The sequence below is a fragment of the Canis aureus genome, chromosome 8 (assembly GCF_053574225.1).
Source record: "Canis aureus isolate CA01 chromosome 8, VMU_Caureus_v.1.0, whole genome shotgun sequence".
Lineage (NCBI taxonomy): Eukaryota > Metazoa > Chordata > Mammalia > Carnivora > Canidae > Canis > Canis aureus.
Genome location: NC_135618.1, coordinates 61999468 through 62015263, shown reverse-complemented (window position 1 = coordinate 62015263; position 15796 = coordinate 61999468). Strand labels below are relative to the sequence as shown.

At 51.6% G+C, this 15796-nt stretch overlaps 1 protein-coding gene and 1 long non-coding RNA gene across 14 annotated transcripts in view; one reads left to right on the top strand and one right to left on the bottom strand.

Moving 5' to 3' along the window:
• The window catches only part of CHLSN (cholesin), a 147980-nt gene that overhangs the window by 89229 nt on the left and 42955 nt on the right, over positions 1 to 15796 (top strand). For 10 of the 13 annotated variants that reach the window (XM_077907504.1, XM_077907496.1, XM_077907495.1 and 7 more), the window contains exon 3: positions 14993 to 15049. The exons of 1 other annotated variant lie outside the window; for it this stretch is intronic. In XM_077907504.1, coding sequence (XP_077763630.1) covers positions 14993 to 15049 — 57 coding nt within the window. Of the gene's footprint in view, positions 1 to 10751; positions 10905 to 14992; positions 15050 to 15796 lie in introns of those variants that run through there. 2 more of the 13 variants (XM_077907502.1, XM_077907503.1) reach the window with 2 other exon arrangements.
• LOC144319432 (uncharacterized) lies at positions 5859 to 11323 on the bottom strand. The gene is made up of 2 exons (XR_013385250.1): positions 11166 to 11323; positions 5859 to 10336 (listed from the first exon to the last, which is right to left on the bottom strand). It is a non-coding gene; the product is annotated as an uncharacterized LOC144319432 (long non-coding RNA).

Sequence of the window (15796 nt, the reverse complement as noted above, 5' to 3'; positions counted from 1 at the left end):
CCGCGCGGGCCTGTGTACACACGTGACCGCCGCCGGCCCGCCCCCCGCCCGGGTCCGCCCCCGGACCGCACTCCACCGCTCGGGCGGGGCGGCGCGCGTTCCCTGACCCCAGGTCAGCCGCGTGCCGCGTGCAGGCTGCAGACCCCGGGCGCCCTCTCGGGCTCCCTGAAGCGCTGGTGCGGACTGCTGAGTCAGAAGGCTCCCTAATCTGCAGGGGACAGGCCTCCCCCCGCCCCCCAGGTTGTGATCTGGTCCTTTCGGTGCACCTGCTCCTCCTCCGGCGGGCGCTGCTCCGAATTCACCCGTTACTTCCCAGTTTTAGGAATGATTTTGTCCACGGAGCTGGCTGCAGGAAAACCACTGAAAGATAGTGCATTGTGCGCAGCCTCGTTAATTTGGTTGCTGTTGTTAGTCCAAAGAACAAGATGATTTACCCCGCTGTACTTCTTACGGCGTACTGATACACTCAGCGGCACATTCTGGCCCAGGGGCTGAGAACATTTCTTTCTGAATATCAAAGCATGCAGGTTGCAGAACTGAACAGAGATCTGCTGTGTGACAACACAGGAGGATAGCAACCAAGACGGGTGCTGAGCATCACAGTGCTGCTTGTTTGCTTAGGGCTCCGCCTTGGGCCCTCCCCCTTCACAGGATAGCTTCTTGACCCCTGGTGAGGGAGAGAAGTGGGGAATCAGCTGTGGGGCTTTAGACTCTGATGGGTAGAAGGGCTCAGCAGAACCCCATTCTCTGTCCAAGTCACTTATAGATACCTTGGGCCCCACCACCCGCTTGGCCCTGTTGTCATTTCTTCACCTTGCTTCTCAGCCCAGCACCAGAAGTGGGTTTATAGAAGTGGGTATCCAGCCACAGGCCACATGTGCCCTGAGGCCTGGACCAGGCACAGTCAGGCAGCACCTCTCAGCTAGGGGAGCCTTACTCTGCCAGCTTCTGTTTGAAGCACCCACAACAGTCTGTTGAGGTATTTACAGTCACATTTCATCACGTCTAAGACAACATTAATACTACATATGCCATTGCTTTGTGAACCCCTAGAAAGAAAACAATTTGCCAATTAAATTCTGACTCCATCAATTACAAGACTCATCCTGACTTTAGAGATGTTAGAATGGGAGAGAAAATGTGTCTTAGCAGTAATGAAATATAGTACTCTCATTTTAAGTTGCATCGAGGCTCAGAAAGCTTAAGCAACTTGCCCAAGGTCACACAGCAGATGGTGGGGTCAGGATTTGGACCCAGTCTGCCCAAGTAAAGTGTTCTGTCCAGTGTCTGGGTGGCCTTAGCAGACAGAGTTTCTGCTCAGAGTCCCCGGAATGCCAGGTCTAATGAGATCTGTCCACAGGATGCTCAGTGGCCCAGAAGAAGGGCTGCTTGTAACTGGGGTTAGCTGACATTCAGTTCCATCAAAGCCACTTGGCGCTCAGGTCACCTATATTGCCTTCTCTGCAAAGAAAGACTTCCCCAAGCAGGCAAACAGGGTCAGGAAGAATGGCAGAGTCTGTGTGATCTTCAAAGTAAGCCCACCCTTCAGCTGAGCCAAGATCAGCATTTTAGAGCTGGGGAACATAAATACGTTCCAGAACACTATAGCTTTGTAGCTTGCTGCTAGCTACTCCCCAACTGTTCAGGCCGATTTCCGTGGAAGAGCCAGATTTCTGTGAGGACACAGCACCATCCTGGGCCGTGTGAGTTGGATCTGAATCCTGGGTTTCTGAACGCATCATGCTCAGATGTCACTTTGTGAAAACCACCTGGAGTTGCCCTGCCCTGGATTGCTAGTGAGGGTTCCTGAGGGCTAGGAGTTATGGGCCCCTGGGCCCCAGGGCTGTGCCTTTGTGGCTGCATTGGCTTCAGTCACAAGGCTGGTGCCCTAATTGTGCACCGCACTTTGCAGTGAAAAGGGAGACTCCGGCCCAGTTTTCTGCTGAGATCACGGAGATGCCTCTCCCTGGATTACAGAAACATCACAATGGCCCTTTGCTTCACACAGTCTGGAGAATTGGCAAGACTTCCTGGTCATTCTGGAGTGGCAGTCGATAAGAAAAGCTGCATTCCACACTGAGGGACTCTGGACTGCTGGTTGGGAACTCAAGAGTAGCCTGCTACCCAGAGTCTGTTTGCATGTGGTCATTCTCTTGTGGGCTAGGGACAATGATGTGAAGGATTTCCACTGCCCTAACCTCCCTGAACAGGCAGGGTCGTCTTCCTGTGGAAGGTTGTTATGTGCTGACACTACCTTTGATCCTGGGTGATGCGTTGATCAGGGACAAGGAATATTCCTGTGAGTCTGGTTTAGAGGAAGGTTTCATATCTTGACTTCTATGTGGTCCTATTGATGTAAGTTCATGTTTTTCAGGGCTCCAGTAGATTGTAGTAGATGTTGCTAAGGCACTGTGGAGGGCTTGGTAAGAGACCAAGTCCCACCCTAGAAAAGCCTGTAGGGTAGATGGGAAGCATGTGGCTGACGTCTGGCTGTTGGTTCAGGGCTGGGCCACTGGTTTCTGTGTTGTCATCACAGACGTACATGCCTACAAAGTCAGAGAACAGCTTGGCATCTCATCGGACTCATCCAATCAAACTTTTCTGCTCCAATTTTAGCTAGGAACTCACACAATTAACTGCTTCCACAGAACAGTTAATAAAAACACTCTGTTTCTTAGGAAAAGCTATTTATTCTTTGTAGTTACATATTTTTCATTTATATAATCTTATCTGTCTATATTTTGTACTATGCAAGTACACACAAATACATGTAATGTTAATCCTAAAAACAGAACAGCCAGTTACTTTACCAGAAAAGTAGTTCATTCTTTATTCCAGAATGGCAAAGCATTACAATTAGCATGGGCATACCAGGGTGACCCACAAGCTGGTCTTAAACTAGAGGAAAGGGGGAGTAGGGTGCTGCTTGGGACAGGAGCCCACTGGAGGGGGCCGGGGTAGGGGCTCCTCATTGCCTGGGCTATTGCTGTGCAAGGAGAAACCTTCCTTCATTGTACTCTGAGGGGTGGGACATGGGAGCACACGGGCCCCCGAGCGCATTAGAACTTAGAGCTTGGTGCTTAAGATAGATGTGGTGTCTGGGCTTTGCTTCAGAATCATCCGAGGCTAGGGCAGGAGTGGAGAGATGGGCCATACAGCTGAACACTCGAGGATTCAATATACTTTTGTGTATGTTTGCAAACTCCTGTAAAATTTCCAAAAGAGGGAGCCAAAGAAAGAGACTGCGCACTGCTGCTTGTGGTGTGGAGGGCAAGTCAGAGGCAGCCGGGGTGCAGCTCAGCAGCCTGATAGGTCCCCACTGGGCAAGGGCACACAGCCCAGCCTGGCCCCAGGTGGGGCTTCGTGGCCATGCAGACTGAGGGCTTTGAGCCCCCGTGGGAGTTAGCACCAAGAGCTGGAATCTTGGTGCTGGCAGTTTGCTTTTCCTCCTCCAAATCCTTTCATCGGCATTAAAAATAGAGTGCATGGAAGCATTTCCTGCACAGAGTGGGAGTGGGCGCACTGCTGGAACCGGTTCCCAAGTGGGCTTCCGACAGCCTGCTTCTCTGGGACTGTGGCCACCTGCCCATTGGGCTGCACCTGCTGTCTTTCCCCAAGAAGCTTGGGAGTGGTGAATCCAGAAGGAGTGCCTCCACAACCGCAAAAGACTGCAGCCCCCAGATCTGGCCAAGCGATGGGCCAGTACCCTACTGGGCACCACTTTTACTTGCTTTTCCCAGTGCAGCCTGTCCCAGTGAAAGCAGGAGGGGCCCAGGCTCTGCTGCCCTGAAAAGCGAGGGCTGGGCATTTTGTCAGGCCCAGAGCCAAGTGAGGGCTGAGTGAGGCAGGGTACCCCCAGTGGCCTTACTCCTTCTGGCTTGAGTGTGGGCCTGTCACCAACATGTGCAGCTCATGCAGGAACAGCTCGTCTGAGCCATGCCCAGCCCCCCAGACAGAGGGCACAGAAGTTGCTTTTTCGGTTCTGTTTCTGTTCTGGAGTGCTCTCTTTTTTTTAGCTTTTTATTTTTAAATAAGTATAGATTCTCAGGAAGTTGTAAAAATAGCAGAGAGCACTCCCTTGTACCTTTCCCCCCACTTTTCCCTGAGTTACATTCTACATAATTCTAGAACAGTGTCAAAACCAGAAAACTGTTGTGGGCACCTTGTTACAGTACATGTGTGTGCTCCCATGACCACCAAAATCAAGACACAGGAAGACTCATCTACACTTGTGCTGGATCTCACAGTCACACCATCCCATGCCCCTTCCTAGCAGCCACCCATCTGTGCTGTAATTATGTCCTTTTGAGGAAGTTATAAATGGAGCCATCCAGTATGTGTCCTTTGGGGATTGGCTTTTTCCACTCATCCTAACATCCTGAGAGATCCAAGTTGTTGTTGTGTGTCATTAAACCACTCCTTTTTATTTTTTATTTTTTTATTTTTATTTTTTACACCACTAAAACAGTAGCAGTAGTAGTATGGAGGGGCCAGTTTGTGTTCAGCCACTCACCGCTCGGAGGCCATTTTTGCTGTGTCCAGCTTGGAGCAATTACAGATAAAGCTGCTGCACAGTTGTGACTGGTTTTCATGTGGACATAAGCTTTCATTTCTCAATTGCTAGGTCACAGGGTATGTGCATGTTCAGTTTTTGAAGAGCCAACCAGTTTTCCAAGGAGGCTGAAGCATGTTTGCATTCCCAGCACCCGTGCTCTCTGTGGCCTTGCCAGCTCTGGGTGTGGTCCCCGCTGGTTTCAGCTGTCCTGACCGGTGTGTAGTGGGCCCTCCTCATGCTCTTCCATCTGCTCTACCCCGATGCGTACCATAGCCAGCACCTCTCTGTGTGCTTATTTGCCACCATATACCTTCTTTGGTAAAATGTCTGTCTCTGTCCCATTTTCTAACTTGGTTGTTTGTTTTCTCACTGTTGAGTTGCAAGAGTTCTCCGTGTGTTCTAGATATGAGACTTTGGTTACCTGTGGGTCTGTAAGTACTTTGTCCTGGCCTCTGGCTCAGCCTTGTGTCCTCTCAGCAAGGTCTTTCATAGAGCAGAGAAGTTTCTCACTTTTAGTGGAGTCAATTTAATGATTTTTTTTTTTTTAATGGATCTGTGTTTGGTGTCATGTTTAAGAAATCCTGCACTAATTCCTATGTCTAAAAGACTTTGTCTTATGTTTTCCTCTAAAAGTTTCATATTTAATGGAAGTCTATGATCCATCTGAGTTAATTTTTATATATTAATATTTGTGAGGGTTAGATCAGGTTTTTAGTTTAGTTTTGTTTTTTAAAGTAATCTCTACACCCAATGTGGGGCTCAAACTCATAACTTGGAGATCGAGTCACATGCTCCTCTGAGTAAGCCAGCTAAGCACCCCTGTTTTTCTTTCTTGTTTTGTTTTGTTTTGATAGACTATTAGAAGAACAGTTTTAGGTTCACAGCAAAGTTGTGCAAAAGGTAGAAAGATTTCCCATATTCCCCTGCCCCCACACACTCACAGCCTCCCCTCCTTATCTGTGTCACCCCACATGGTGCATGTGTCTCACAATCGATGAACCTGCACTGACTCGTCATCATCGCCCAGAATCCACAGTTCACCTTTAGGGTGCACTCTGTGTGGTTGTACATTCTGGGGGTTTAGACAAACGTGTGAGGACAGGTATCCACCATTATAGTATCATACAGAGTAGTTTCACTGCCAGCAAAAGCCTCTGTGGTCTCTCTATTCATTCAAAGTGGCTGTGCCATTGTACATGGCCACCAGCAACCTGCTGCTTCACATCCTTGCCAGCATCTGGTGGTAACAGGGTTGTGGATTTTGACCGTTCTAACAAGTGTGTGTGAAACATGATGTTGAGAATTTTTCGTATGTTTATTTGCCATCTATATATCCTCTTTGGTTCAAGGTTCCTTTTTTTTTTTTTTTTTTTTTGTCTATGGACGTCCAATTGCTCTGGTACTATTTGTTGAAAAGACTCTTTTCTTCTAATGAATTACTTTGACACCTTTGTCAAAAATCAAAGTGCTAATGAGACAATTTTGCGGTTCTGTATTCCTTTTTGTTCCTAGGTGTGTGTCCCTCTATCAATACCACACTGTCTGAATTACCAAAGCTATACAGTAATTCTTAAAATCAAATCAAGTGATTCTTCCTACTTTATTTTCCTTTTTCAAAATTATTATAAAAGTCTTGCTCGGTTTTTGCATTAAAGCAGCCTCTCCTCCTGTGAAGAGCTGACTTGACCATGCTGCGTCCTTAGTCTGTGAACACAGAACATCTCCTGTTTACTTAGATCTTTGATTTCTTTCCTTTGATTTCGTTTTCAGTTTTCAGCAAACAGATCCTATACGTGTTTTATTGGATTTTACAACTAAGTGTTTTGAGGGGTTTTTTTGGAGCAATTTTAAGTGGTATTGTATCTTAAATTTAAGTTTCTGCACATTTATTGCTAATCATTAGAAATAAATTGACTTTTGCATGCTGATCTTGTGTCCTGCAATCTTGCGGAGTTCATGATTCTTGGAGTTATTTTGTAGTTTCCTTGGGATTTTATGTATCAACCACCACGCCATCTACAAATCCAGACTGCTGTAATTCATCTCTGCTAATCTGAATGCTTCTGATGTCCTGTTTCTGCCTCGTGCTGGCAAGAACTCCCAGCGTTAATGTGGACGAACGGTAGCCAGATGACATCCGTGCCTTGCTCCTGGTCTTACAAGGCAGGTGAGGGTGTGGATGTTACTAGTCAAGGTGAGGAAGCTTGAGCAGTTTTCTCAGGATGTATATCATGAATGGGATTTGAATTTCATCAAATGATTTTTCTGCCTCCATTGAAATGATGTGTGAAATTTCTTCTTTAGCCTCTTGAGAGGGTGGATTATAGAGATTGATTCTTGAATATTGAATTGGCATTGCATCCCTGGAATAAATTCCACTGAGTTGCAATCTATAATTCTTTTTATATATTGCTACTTAGGATCTTTGCCCTTATATTTTATGGGGGACTTTGGTCTGTAGTTTTCTGTTTTGTACTGTTGTCTGGATTTGGGGTCAGAGTAGTACTGGCTTCATGGATGCTCTGAGAAGTGATCCCTTCTTGCCTGTGGTTCTCCAAGAGAGTGCATGGAGCTGCTGTGCATTCTTCTTTCATCGGTGGATAGAATTCCAGTGAAACACCTCATGGGTCTGGGCACAGGCTCTGCAGCAAGAGACATCAGGGCCTCCACTTCCCGAGGCTGTAGTGACAGAAACCCTGTCCTGCCCTTCCAGGGAAGGGAGGGACCGGGCTGACCCAGAGACAGCTGGCCCAAGGGCCTTGAACTGTACCTGGCTTCACTTCCTCTTACTTATAGCCAACAGCGGACCCTGCTCACCTGGAGCTTTACCCCTCTCTCCCTCTGCCACACAGTCTCTGTCCAAGAGGGGCCCATCCCTGGGTTTCGGTGGGAGGGAAGTGCTGTGTGCAGGAGCTCTGTAGGCTGTCTGTATCCAGGGAAGCAGGGGGTGGAGGGATTCCAAACCCTCTGCAGCATCTCCTGTGGATTTCAGTGATGATGATTAGTTCTCCGGGAAGCGGCATGCTGGTCCACCAAATGTTCTAGTTAGTAATGTCCATGTGAGACATACCATTCTCTCCTTAATGACTTGGAATGATCAACATAATCTTGGGGTGCCTGTCACCCTGGTTTTGTTTTGTTTTTAAGATTTTATGTATTTATTCATGAGAGATACATAGAGAGGGGGGCAGAGACACAGGCAGAGGGAGAAGCAAGCTCCATGCAGGGAGCCCGACGTGGGACTTGATCCGGGGACTCCAGGATTACGCCTTGGACCAAAGGCAGACGCTAAACTGCTGAGCCACCCAGGGATCACCCTGATTTTGAAGGCTAATTTGTATTGCCTCTGGGGGGATGGTTTGTTGAGAATTTCATGCTTCTAGAACCCCAGCCACCCAGTTTCTCCTCTGCCTCATGGGGGTCTCCATGCCCCTCCCTAGGACTTGTGTGCCCACCATATCCCTTTTCTCTCACATATCCAAAGGCTCTGCACTCACCTTGGGTTTCAGGTGCTATCTTCCCAGCTCTGTTTCTCTTCACCTTTACCCTTCCTCAAACATTTAAATCACAGAATGTAAAATCAGCTTGCTCTCCAATTATTCTTCGCCACACTATTACAGTCTTCTGTAATCTCGCTGTGGGCAGGTGTCTCAGTTCCCCTAGGCTGCAATAACAGAATCCCACAGCCTGCGTGGGATAAACACATTTATTTCCCACAGTTCTAGAGGCTGGACAGGTTGTGGCGAAGCCTCCTCCTGGTTCCTGGAGGGTCACCTTCTGGCTGTGTCCTCACATGGTGGAAGGGTCGAGGGAGCTCTCTGGGTCTCTGCCCTCACAACCCATGCATCTCCCCAAAGCCCCACCTCCATATACCATCATACTAGGAATTAAGTTCGAACATATGAACTTGGGGGAAACAAATATTCGGTCTGTGGCTGCAGGCATTTTTGTCTGTTTTATACCTCACAGTATCGTTAGTACTCAGAGAGGAGCATTTAGTGTGAAAACCTTGGTTAACAAATATTTGCGAAATAAGTACTGCTCCTTGTTGATACCTGCTCTTCCTAACCAGGAGCTGCTAAGTTGCCTGGAGGAGGTGGGGTTCTAGGGTCCCTTGGGGTGGACATAGCTGCTGCTGCTAGGCTTACACAGCAGGAGGGCTCTTGGTCATTCTACTTGCTGAACCTTGTCCACAAAGGCTCTCAGGCTGTCCTCTGTACCACTTCTCTTGGGGCCCCCCACAGAACCCCACAGGTACAGTGAGTGGCCGTATGTCCACTGTTCCCTGATGAGGCTCAGGGTCAGACAGCCCCCGTGGGAAGCATGGCCTGGCAGTGCCTGCTGTGGGATAGAGTTCCACCTGCCTCTGTGTGTGCCCTGGGGTGGCGGAGCACATCATGCAGGGCCTGGGAGGAGCACTAGATTGGGAGAAGGCAGCCCTGGCACATTTTACGCCTCCCTGAGCCCTAGGCCCTTCACCTGTGAATTGTGGGTACAGGGTGGCTGAGAGCCGGAGATGGGTGGAGGGCGTGAAAGCGCACTCTGAGCCATGCATCCCATCCCCACATGTGGTATGCCCTGCCAGTACCTCCGTGTTGCCAGGCCCGCTCCCTCCCTTTCCCGCTTCTGTCTCCTGGAGCTGCTGCTGAGTCACCGGAACCAGAGGGTGGTGAGAAGAAAGCAATCAATCGGAGGGCTCTTAAGGCTGAGTAGTGATGCTGGAATGCACTAGAAAATCAGCACGGAGATCCTCTAGGACTCATTTCCTGGAATGGAGTCCTTTCCAGGAAACTGGCAATCTTGGAAACTTTAAAAAAAAATTTCCTAGTTTCAGTTTCCTTATCTGTAAAGTGGGGGTGCCAATGCCTGCCTCCCAGGGATTCAGCAAGACAGCACAGGTGAGAATACCAGGCTCAGAAGCCATGGGAGCGGGCAGGCAAGTCCCTATCCTGCCCTCTGCCTTCCTTCCGTCCGTCCATCCAGCTCTGCTACTGGCCTCTGCAGTCCCTGCGAGCCCGCCCCTGTTGTCCCTGTGCAGCCAGCCTCCATCCAGGTGGATCAGCTGGGTAGCAATGAAATCACCAAGAGGAAAAGCACAGAGTCTGTCTTTGCTCTGGGACCTTGGAGATGGTTATCAGGCTGGGAAGCTGGGACACCCACACCCAAAGCGGGAAACCCACACCCACCAGGCAGCACACAGTGGGCAAATGAAGAAATGGCTTCTAGAGTTGCCCCTAGAGTAGAGAGCATCTTAGGATGCCTGGCTCTGACCTTTGCCAGAGAAGTGGTTGAGACCCTGCTCTCCCGTACCCAAGCAGCCCTGCCACCGGAGCTTCCTACAGGGCCTTGGGGGAATTCAGAAGGCTCCTGGCTGCCTGTGTGTGATTTTTTCTTGTACCTTGAGATTCATCTGCAGTCTTAAAGGAGGGAAACATGCTCAAGAAGAGATTTAGAAAAAGAAAAAAAAAAAGATTTAGGTGTTCACCTGGAGAGAAAAAAGCTTTGGGATTCATTTATTCAGGGAGCTTTCGTTGACCGCTTGCGTTTTGCTGGCCTATGTGAGTACAGCGCGAGCAAACACAGTCATACCGTTGCAGGCCTCACAGTTTGAAGGGACTAGTTGTTACTCGGAGGACTCCAGTGGGTTGCCCTGTCACCACTCTGAGAAGTGCTGCGGGGCCATGGTGTTGGCAGGGTGCTCAAGAGGTGAAGTAGAGGTTTCTCTGAAACTGAGGACTAGTCATGAGGCTCCAGGCAAAGGGAAGAGTCTGTGCAAAGGCCCTGGGGAGGAGACAGCTGGCCAGGTTCAAGGAACCCAAGGGTGCTGCAAGTGGTGGAAATGTGGGAATGGGGCCAGCAGGCGGGACCAGAGCTTGCCGGTGACACGTGGGTCCATGTTGCGGGCAGAAAATGGGAAGCAACTGGGGGCGCAGCAGCAGTGGGTTTTTTTTTTTTTCCCTGCCTCTTCTGTTGGGAGCAGCTCAGGAGCAGGGCCTGGAGCTAGGCAGACCTGTGAAAGTGAGCTCTGACGCACACAGACCTGCCCTGAGTCGCCGTTCCTCTTCTGAACAACCTCGTTGAATAAGGAACCTGGCGCGGGGGCTGCACCACTTCCCCTTTGCTGAGCAGAGCCGGCCTGGGGTCGCGGTCCGCGCGCACCGCCGGCAGCCCCGCCCACCACTGGGCCACGCCCACACGCTGACGCCTCCCACGCCGAGCGCCCGCGCGCTGCGTCACCGCATGGCCGGCTGGATCCGGTTCTAGCCGAGCCGGGCCGGCCTGACATGCGCAGTGCGCGGGCGCTGCGGCCGGGCGGGCCCCGGGCACACTGATGGCCCGGGACGCGGAGGTCAGTTCGCGGAGCCCGGGAGAGGGGCCCAGTGGGTGTGGGGGGTCGGCCCCGCAGGAGCGCGCGGCGGGCGGGGCGTGTCCGGGGGGGGGGGCTTGCCGCGGGGGTCCGGCTGGGGGAGGCCCCAGGCTCCGGTAGGACGGCTTACCGTGAGGGCGGGATGCCCTTCCCCCATGGGGTCGGGCGCGGGTGGGCCCAGGCCGCTGCTGGGGCCACGTCGTCCTGGGAGCCCCGCCCAGCAACCCGGTCCACCTTACTTACCCTACTTCCCGGGTCCCGGTTTACAAAGGATGGGGGGCCCCGGAGCGCCCTGCTCCCCAGCCTCCGCGTCCTGCACGATGAAGATGGAGCTCCGAGCTGTCCTGCGCGGGGGGAGGCGGGAGGAGGGCTCTGAGCTGTGTCCTGCACGGGGGGCAGGCCGAGGGCGGCGGCGGGGGGGGGGGGTTGTGTGACGCTCCGAGCTGTGTGCTACACGGGGGGAGGGGGGGGGTGCACCGAGGTGGAGCGGGGTAGTCATAGGGGGCTCCGGGCTGTGTCCTACACCAGAGAGGAGGGGCACTCGAGCTGCGTTATGCACCAGAGGAGGGAGCTCCAAGCCGTGTTCTGCACCAGGGTGGAGGAGGGTAGTCGTGGGGGGCTCCTAGCTCTGCCCTGCACCAGGGGGGCCTGCAGGCTGTGTGCTGCACCGGGGAGTGGACATGAAGGAGGCTCTGAGTTGTACCCCACCTGGGGAAGGCTTCTGGTGCCCACTGACCTCTAGTTGCTGGTTCAGAGACCTGGGTTCTAGTCTCAGCCCCAGGCCATGTGACCTGACAGGAGTCCCCTGGCTCTCCACCCTGTTTTCTCTGTAAAACTGGGGAGTGGTCTAAGCCCTGTCCTTGCTCTGCACCTGGGACTGACCTGTCCTTATCCTCTCCTTTCCTGGGATGGGTGTCATACTTTGGGACAGCTCTTCAAGGCTTTGTAGCCCAAGGTAGCTTAATCTTTGCAAGGCCCAGCCACACTTAGCACATCATGGTTTGAAGGAGGAAAACGTACAAGGGTGTTACTCTTTGCTTGTGAAATTATTTGGCCGTAGCTCCTTATCTGGGAATGATTTTTCACTGTACTTCAGGAATTCTTGCAAAGTGACAAAAACCTAACCCATGATTTCCAGATGTGATGAAATTAGCTTGAAAAATTATATTTAACAGCTGATGGGGTGGACTTAACAATGTACTGTAGACATTTAGTGAAGCACTTGTTTTAATTTTGCTGTTTCATCTTGGAGCCAGTAACCTGTTTTGGTTTTCTTCCCATAGCTCAGACCTTTTGTGGGTCCTGAACAACCCATAGGCCCCAAAAGGCAATGGGGCCCCTGAGATGAGGACGTACATCGAGTTGCCCTGTTCACTTTGTACCCAAAGGCTCGGCCATCTCCTCTTCCTCAGAGCACAACAGCTGCTGAGGAGGAATGCAGTCCAAGGACTGCTAGGCTGAAGCAGCCTGAAAACATTGGAAAGTCTAGTGCAGAACTGCAGGTTCTTGTCCTTGAGGGAAGCAGTGTCGGGGCCTCTTCTAGCAGTTGCCCTGGGAGAGCTTGTGCTCTGTGCCTGCTCCCAGATCCCTGGGCCCCCCTTCCACTAAGGTGGAAGGTGGGTGCTTTTGCATTTTTGTAGAATGCTTTCCAGAGTAGAAGCGAGTGTCAGTTCAGAAATTGTTGAGTTGTTTTTTGAGTATTAAATGTTATTTCTAGACTCATTTATAAGTTGTATACTTAACATTCTGCCTGGCTCTGCCCATTCTGGCCATCTGCCTGCCAGAATGGCATTTCCAGATTAAACACAAAGTGCAGCCTTCAATTCCTGGCCAGTCCCACGTTTCCGGAAATGAAATGAAAGCAGATTCAGAGTTTACTAGGAAGGAGATGGGCGTGGCCTTGGGGCCTGCTGTGAGCTCCCCTTGGGCCTGGGGCTGTGCATGTGACCTTTGCCTTCCAATCTAGCCCTAGCACCCAGAAGTCATAACTGACATTCCACATTAGGCTGTTGACCATGCAGAATGCAGCTGGGCTCCATGCCTGTGCTGGCCCGCTAGTAATGAGAGAAAGATGACTTGAGTCTAGATTATTCCCTGAAATCAAGTGAGGGTCCATTGAGCCTAGGACTACTCATGGATGTCAAAGCTCATACAGAGAGGAGTCAACCCAAGGCAGCAAAAGCTGGCAGGTGGGGTAGTAAGGGACAGGGTGGCCCTTGGGGCCTGGAGCTCCAGGAAGACCCAGCCTCAGCCAGGCAGTTAGCCTTTCTTCTAGGGGGGCAGGGTTTACACCTTCTCTGTGGCTGAGAAGTGCTGGGGGGTGGCCCCCCTGGCCCAGCTTCGGGTCCTATGCCTGCCTGGTGAGAGGCTTAGCAAGGAGGGACCCTCACAACCTCCTTGAGACTCTGGTCTCAAGATCCTAAGACCATTGTGCTGGAGCAGGCCAACCCCTTCTGCCATAAACGCCCAGTAAGAAGAAACACTGACCCCTCAGCTGGTTAGAGAGGCAGAGGAGTCTCCAGAAATGGAGGGCCCGCTTAACAGATTGTTGTCTGTGGAATGGACGTTCTTCTGATGAAAAAGGCATCTTCCCTGTCCTCATGCTCTTCTTTGCCATGTGTTGTGTGGTCTTACTTAACGATCTCGGGGCCCTGAAGTCTGTTCCCCCAGCCTCTCTCAGCCTGTGAGTGTGCATCCTGTGAATTGTACCTCTTCTCCCCTGACCTCCCACCTCTGCTGCCAGGGTTGGCATTCTCCTGCTAACCATCTTCTCCTAACCATCATTCTCCTGCTAACCCTTCTCCCATAACCTGTATCAGCTCAGCCTGTTTGCATGTCGTCCCTCTGTGTCCACCTAGAGCTCCTGAGAACAGAGTTGCTCTTCGCTTATATCCCCTGAGGCTCCTGGCAGGTGCTTTGCCCTGGATGGCTGCCTCAGATGGTGCTCGGTAGAAGCAGTGCTGAGATGGCCCACATCCCACACTGAACTGAAACTGGTGGCGGGCCCTGCACTTTACAGAGGCAGGATCATCCCACTACACCTGCTGGGAGGTGCTTGTTGGAGTTTCTGCCAGTCAGGACTCCCTGCAGCAAAGAAGGGGTTGGCTGCTATTTGGTAAAAGAGGGAAGGTGTCACCGATATCTGTCAGGTGGCTCTCCATATCGATCATCAGGCCATTTGGGTACCACCTGCACACTTCCCTCCCTCTCATGGAGGGAGGAACATGGAGATTTGTCCACCTCCCCCAAAACCCTGGCCCCTGCTCCTCCTGTCCATCTGTGTGTCTGACATCACTAGAGAGTAGACCCTCCAAGGACAGGGCTGGACATGCTGACTTTGGATGGGTGGACAGACAGACCAGCTGTGAAATGGTAAATGTGACCTAAATAAAAGGAGTGACTTGCAGTATCAGAGAACTTTGTTTCCAGAAAGCTAACCTTTATAAAGGTCTCAGGGCTGGAGGTTCCCTCTGCAGGCAGGGGAGCAACTGAGACCATGGAGCCCTTTGTGCAGACACCTGTGGTACCAAACTGCAGGGCTGGGCAGGGGAGCTCACCTTGCTGGCTCAGGACCACCGTCTCCAAAGGAATCCATAAGCTGGCCCTAGCATAGCCTGGGAAAGGCTATAGCATTCTGACACCCATCTCAGGCTGAAGTTCTATGGGACCATAAAAAAGGTTTTGTGGGGCTGGTCCTCTCTCACCTGGTTCTCATACCCAGATGTGTACACCTGTATGTCTTTGGGCTTTTCAGTATGTACTGGTCTCTAACAAACTTCACCCTCACACCACAAATCCCATTTTTGTCCTGGGGTTAAAAGAAGCAGCAATAAAAGCCAAGCTGCCAACACTCCTGACCCATGCTGACCTCCTAGCTCTGAGGTATGTGGTGCACATGGCCTACCCAGCACAAAGTGTGGCCCTGTCGCCTTCCCCTCAGAAGCTGAGCCTGGGAGGCAGGTCCCACTGACAGCCCAGGCCATGGGATTTGAAGAACGTTGGTGTGGGAGACCCTCCCCAGAGCATGGCCAGTCCTCTGAGGGCCACCATCCCTACCTGCTTCCTACTAGGACCGTCCAGGAACAAGACTTCACCCATCAAATTCCTCATCTCTGAAAACCGAGGAGGTGAGCTCAATTGGGATCCTGGAGTCTGTTCTTTGATGTGTGTGCCTGCGTGTGTGTCTGGGAAAAGATTCCAGCAGCTTCCATCCTATTCTCTGAGGCCAGGTGGATTTTGATCAGGAGAAGTGGGTGGGGAAGGAGCCTGGCTGTTCCAGTGCATGTGGTGACAGATGCAAAGCCTGTAAATCTTTGCAGGCTTGGGGTGATGGGTAGAGACCTCTCACCTGTGCTCTGCGGCACTGCACTATGACAGGGCTGTCAGGTCTGCCATGGGTGTTAGCAAAGTGCGGATGGTCTAGATTCTGGTCACAGTGTCTGTTTGCCCCCGTGTGTCCTGTGTTTGGTTTCTTGGATTTGAAAGCCTCCTCAGAGGGGTCCACAGGCTCTATTGCTTGCCTAGGCATCTGGATCCAGGAGCTGTGCTCTGCGAGGAGCCTCCGCCGGCCACAACAGCAGCTCTGGCAGCCGCCCTCCCTGTCCTCCAGGAGCTCACTTATATCTGGCCGTGAGCTCCTCGAGGCCAGAGCCCGCGTCTGCCTCCACTCAGCACCAATCCAAGATCCCCAGAGGCCGTGGCAACCCCACTACACACACAGGGCCACATGACTCCCATTTTTCATAGCAGCTTCTGTAGTGTACCAAAGCAGCAGCTTCCTAAATCATCAATGCACATTTTCTGAAGTTCCTGTTTTAATCTGGATACTAGGAACAGGGGCGCCTGGGTGGCTGTCAGTTAATCTGCCTTTAGCT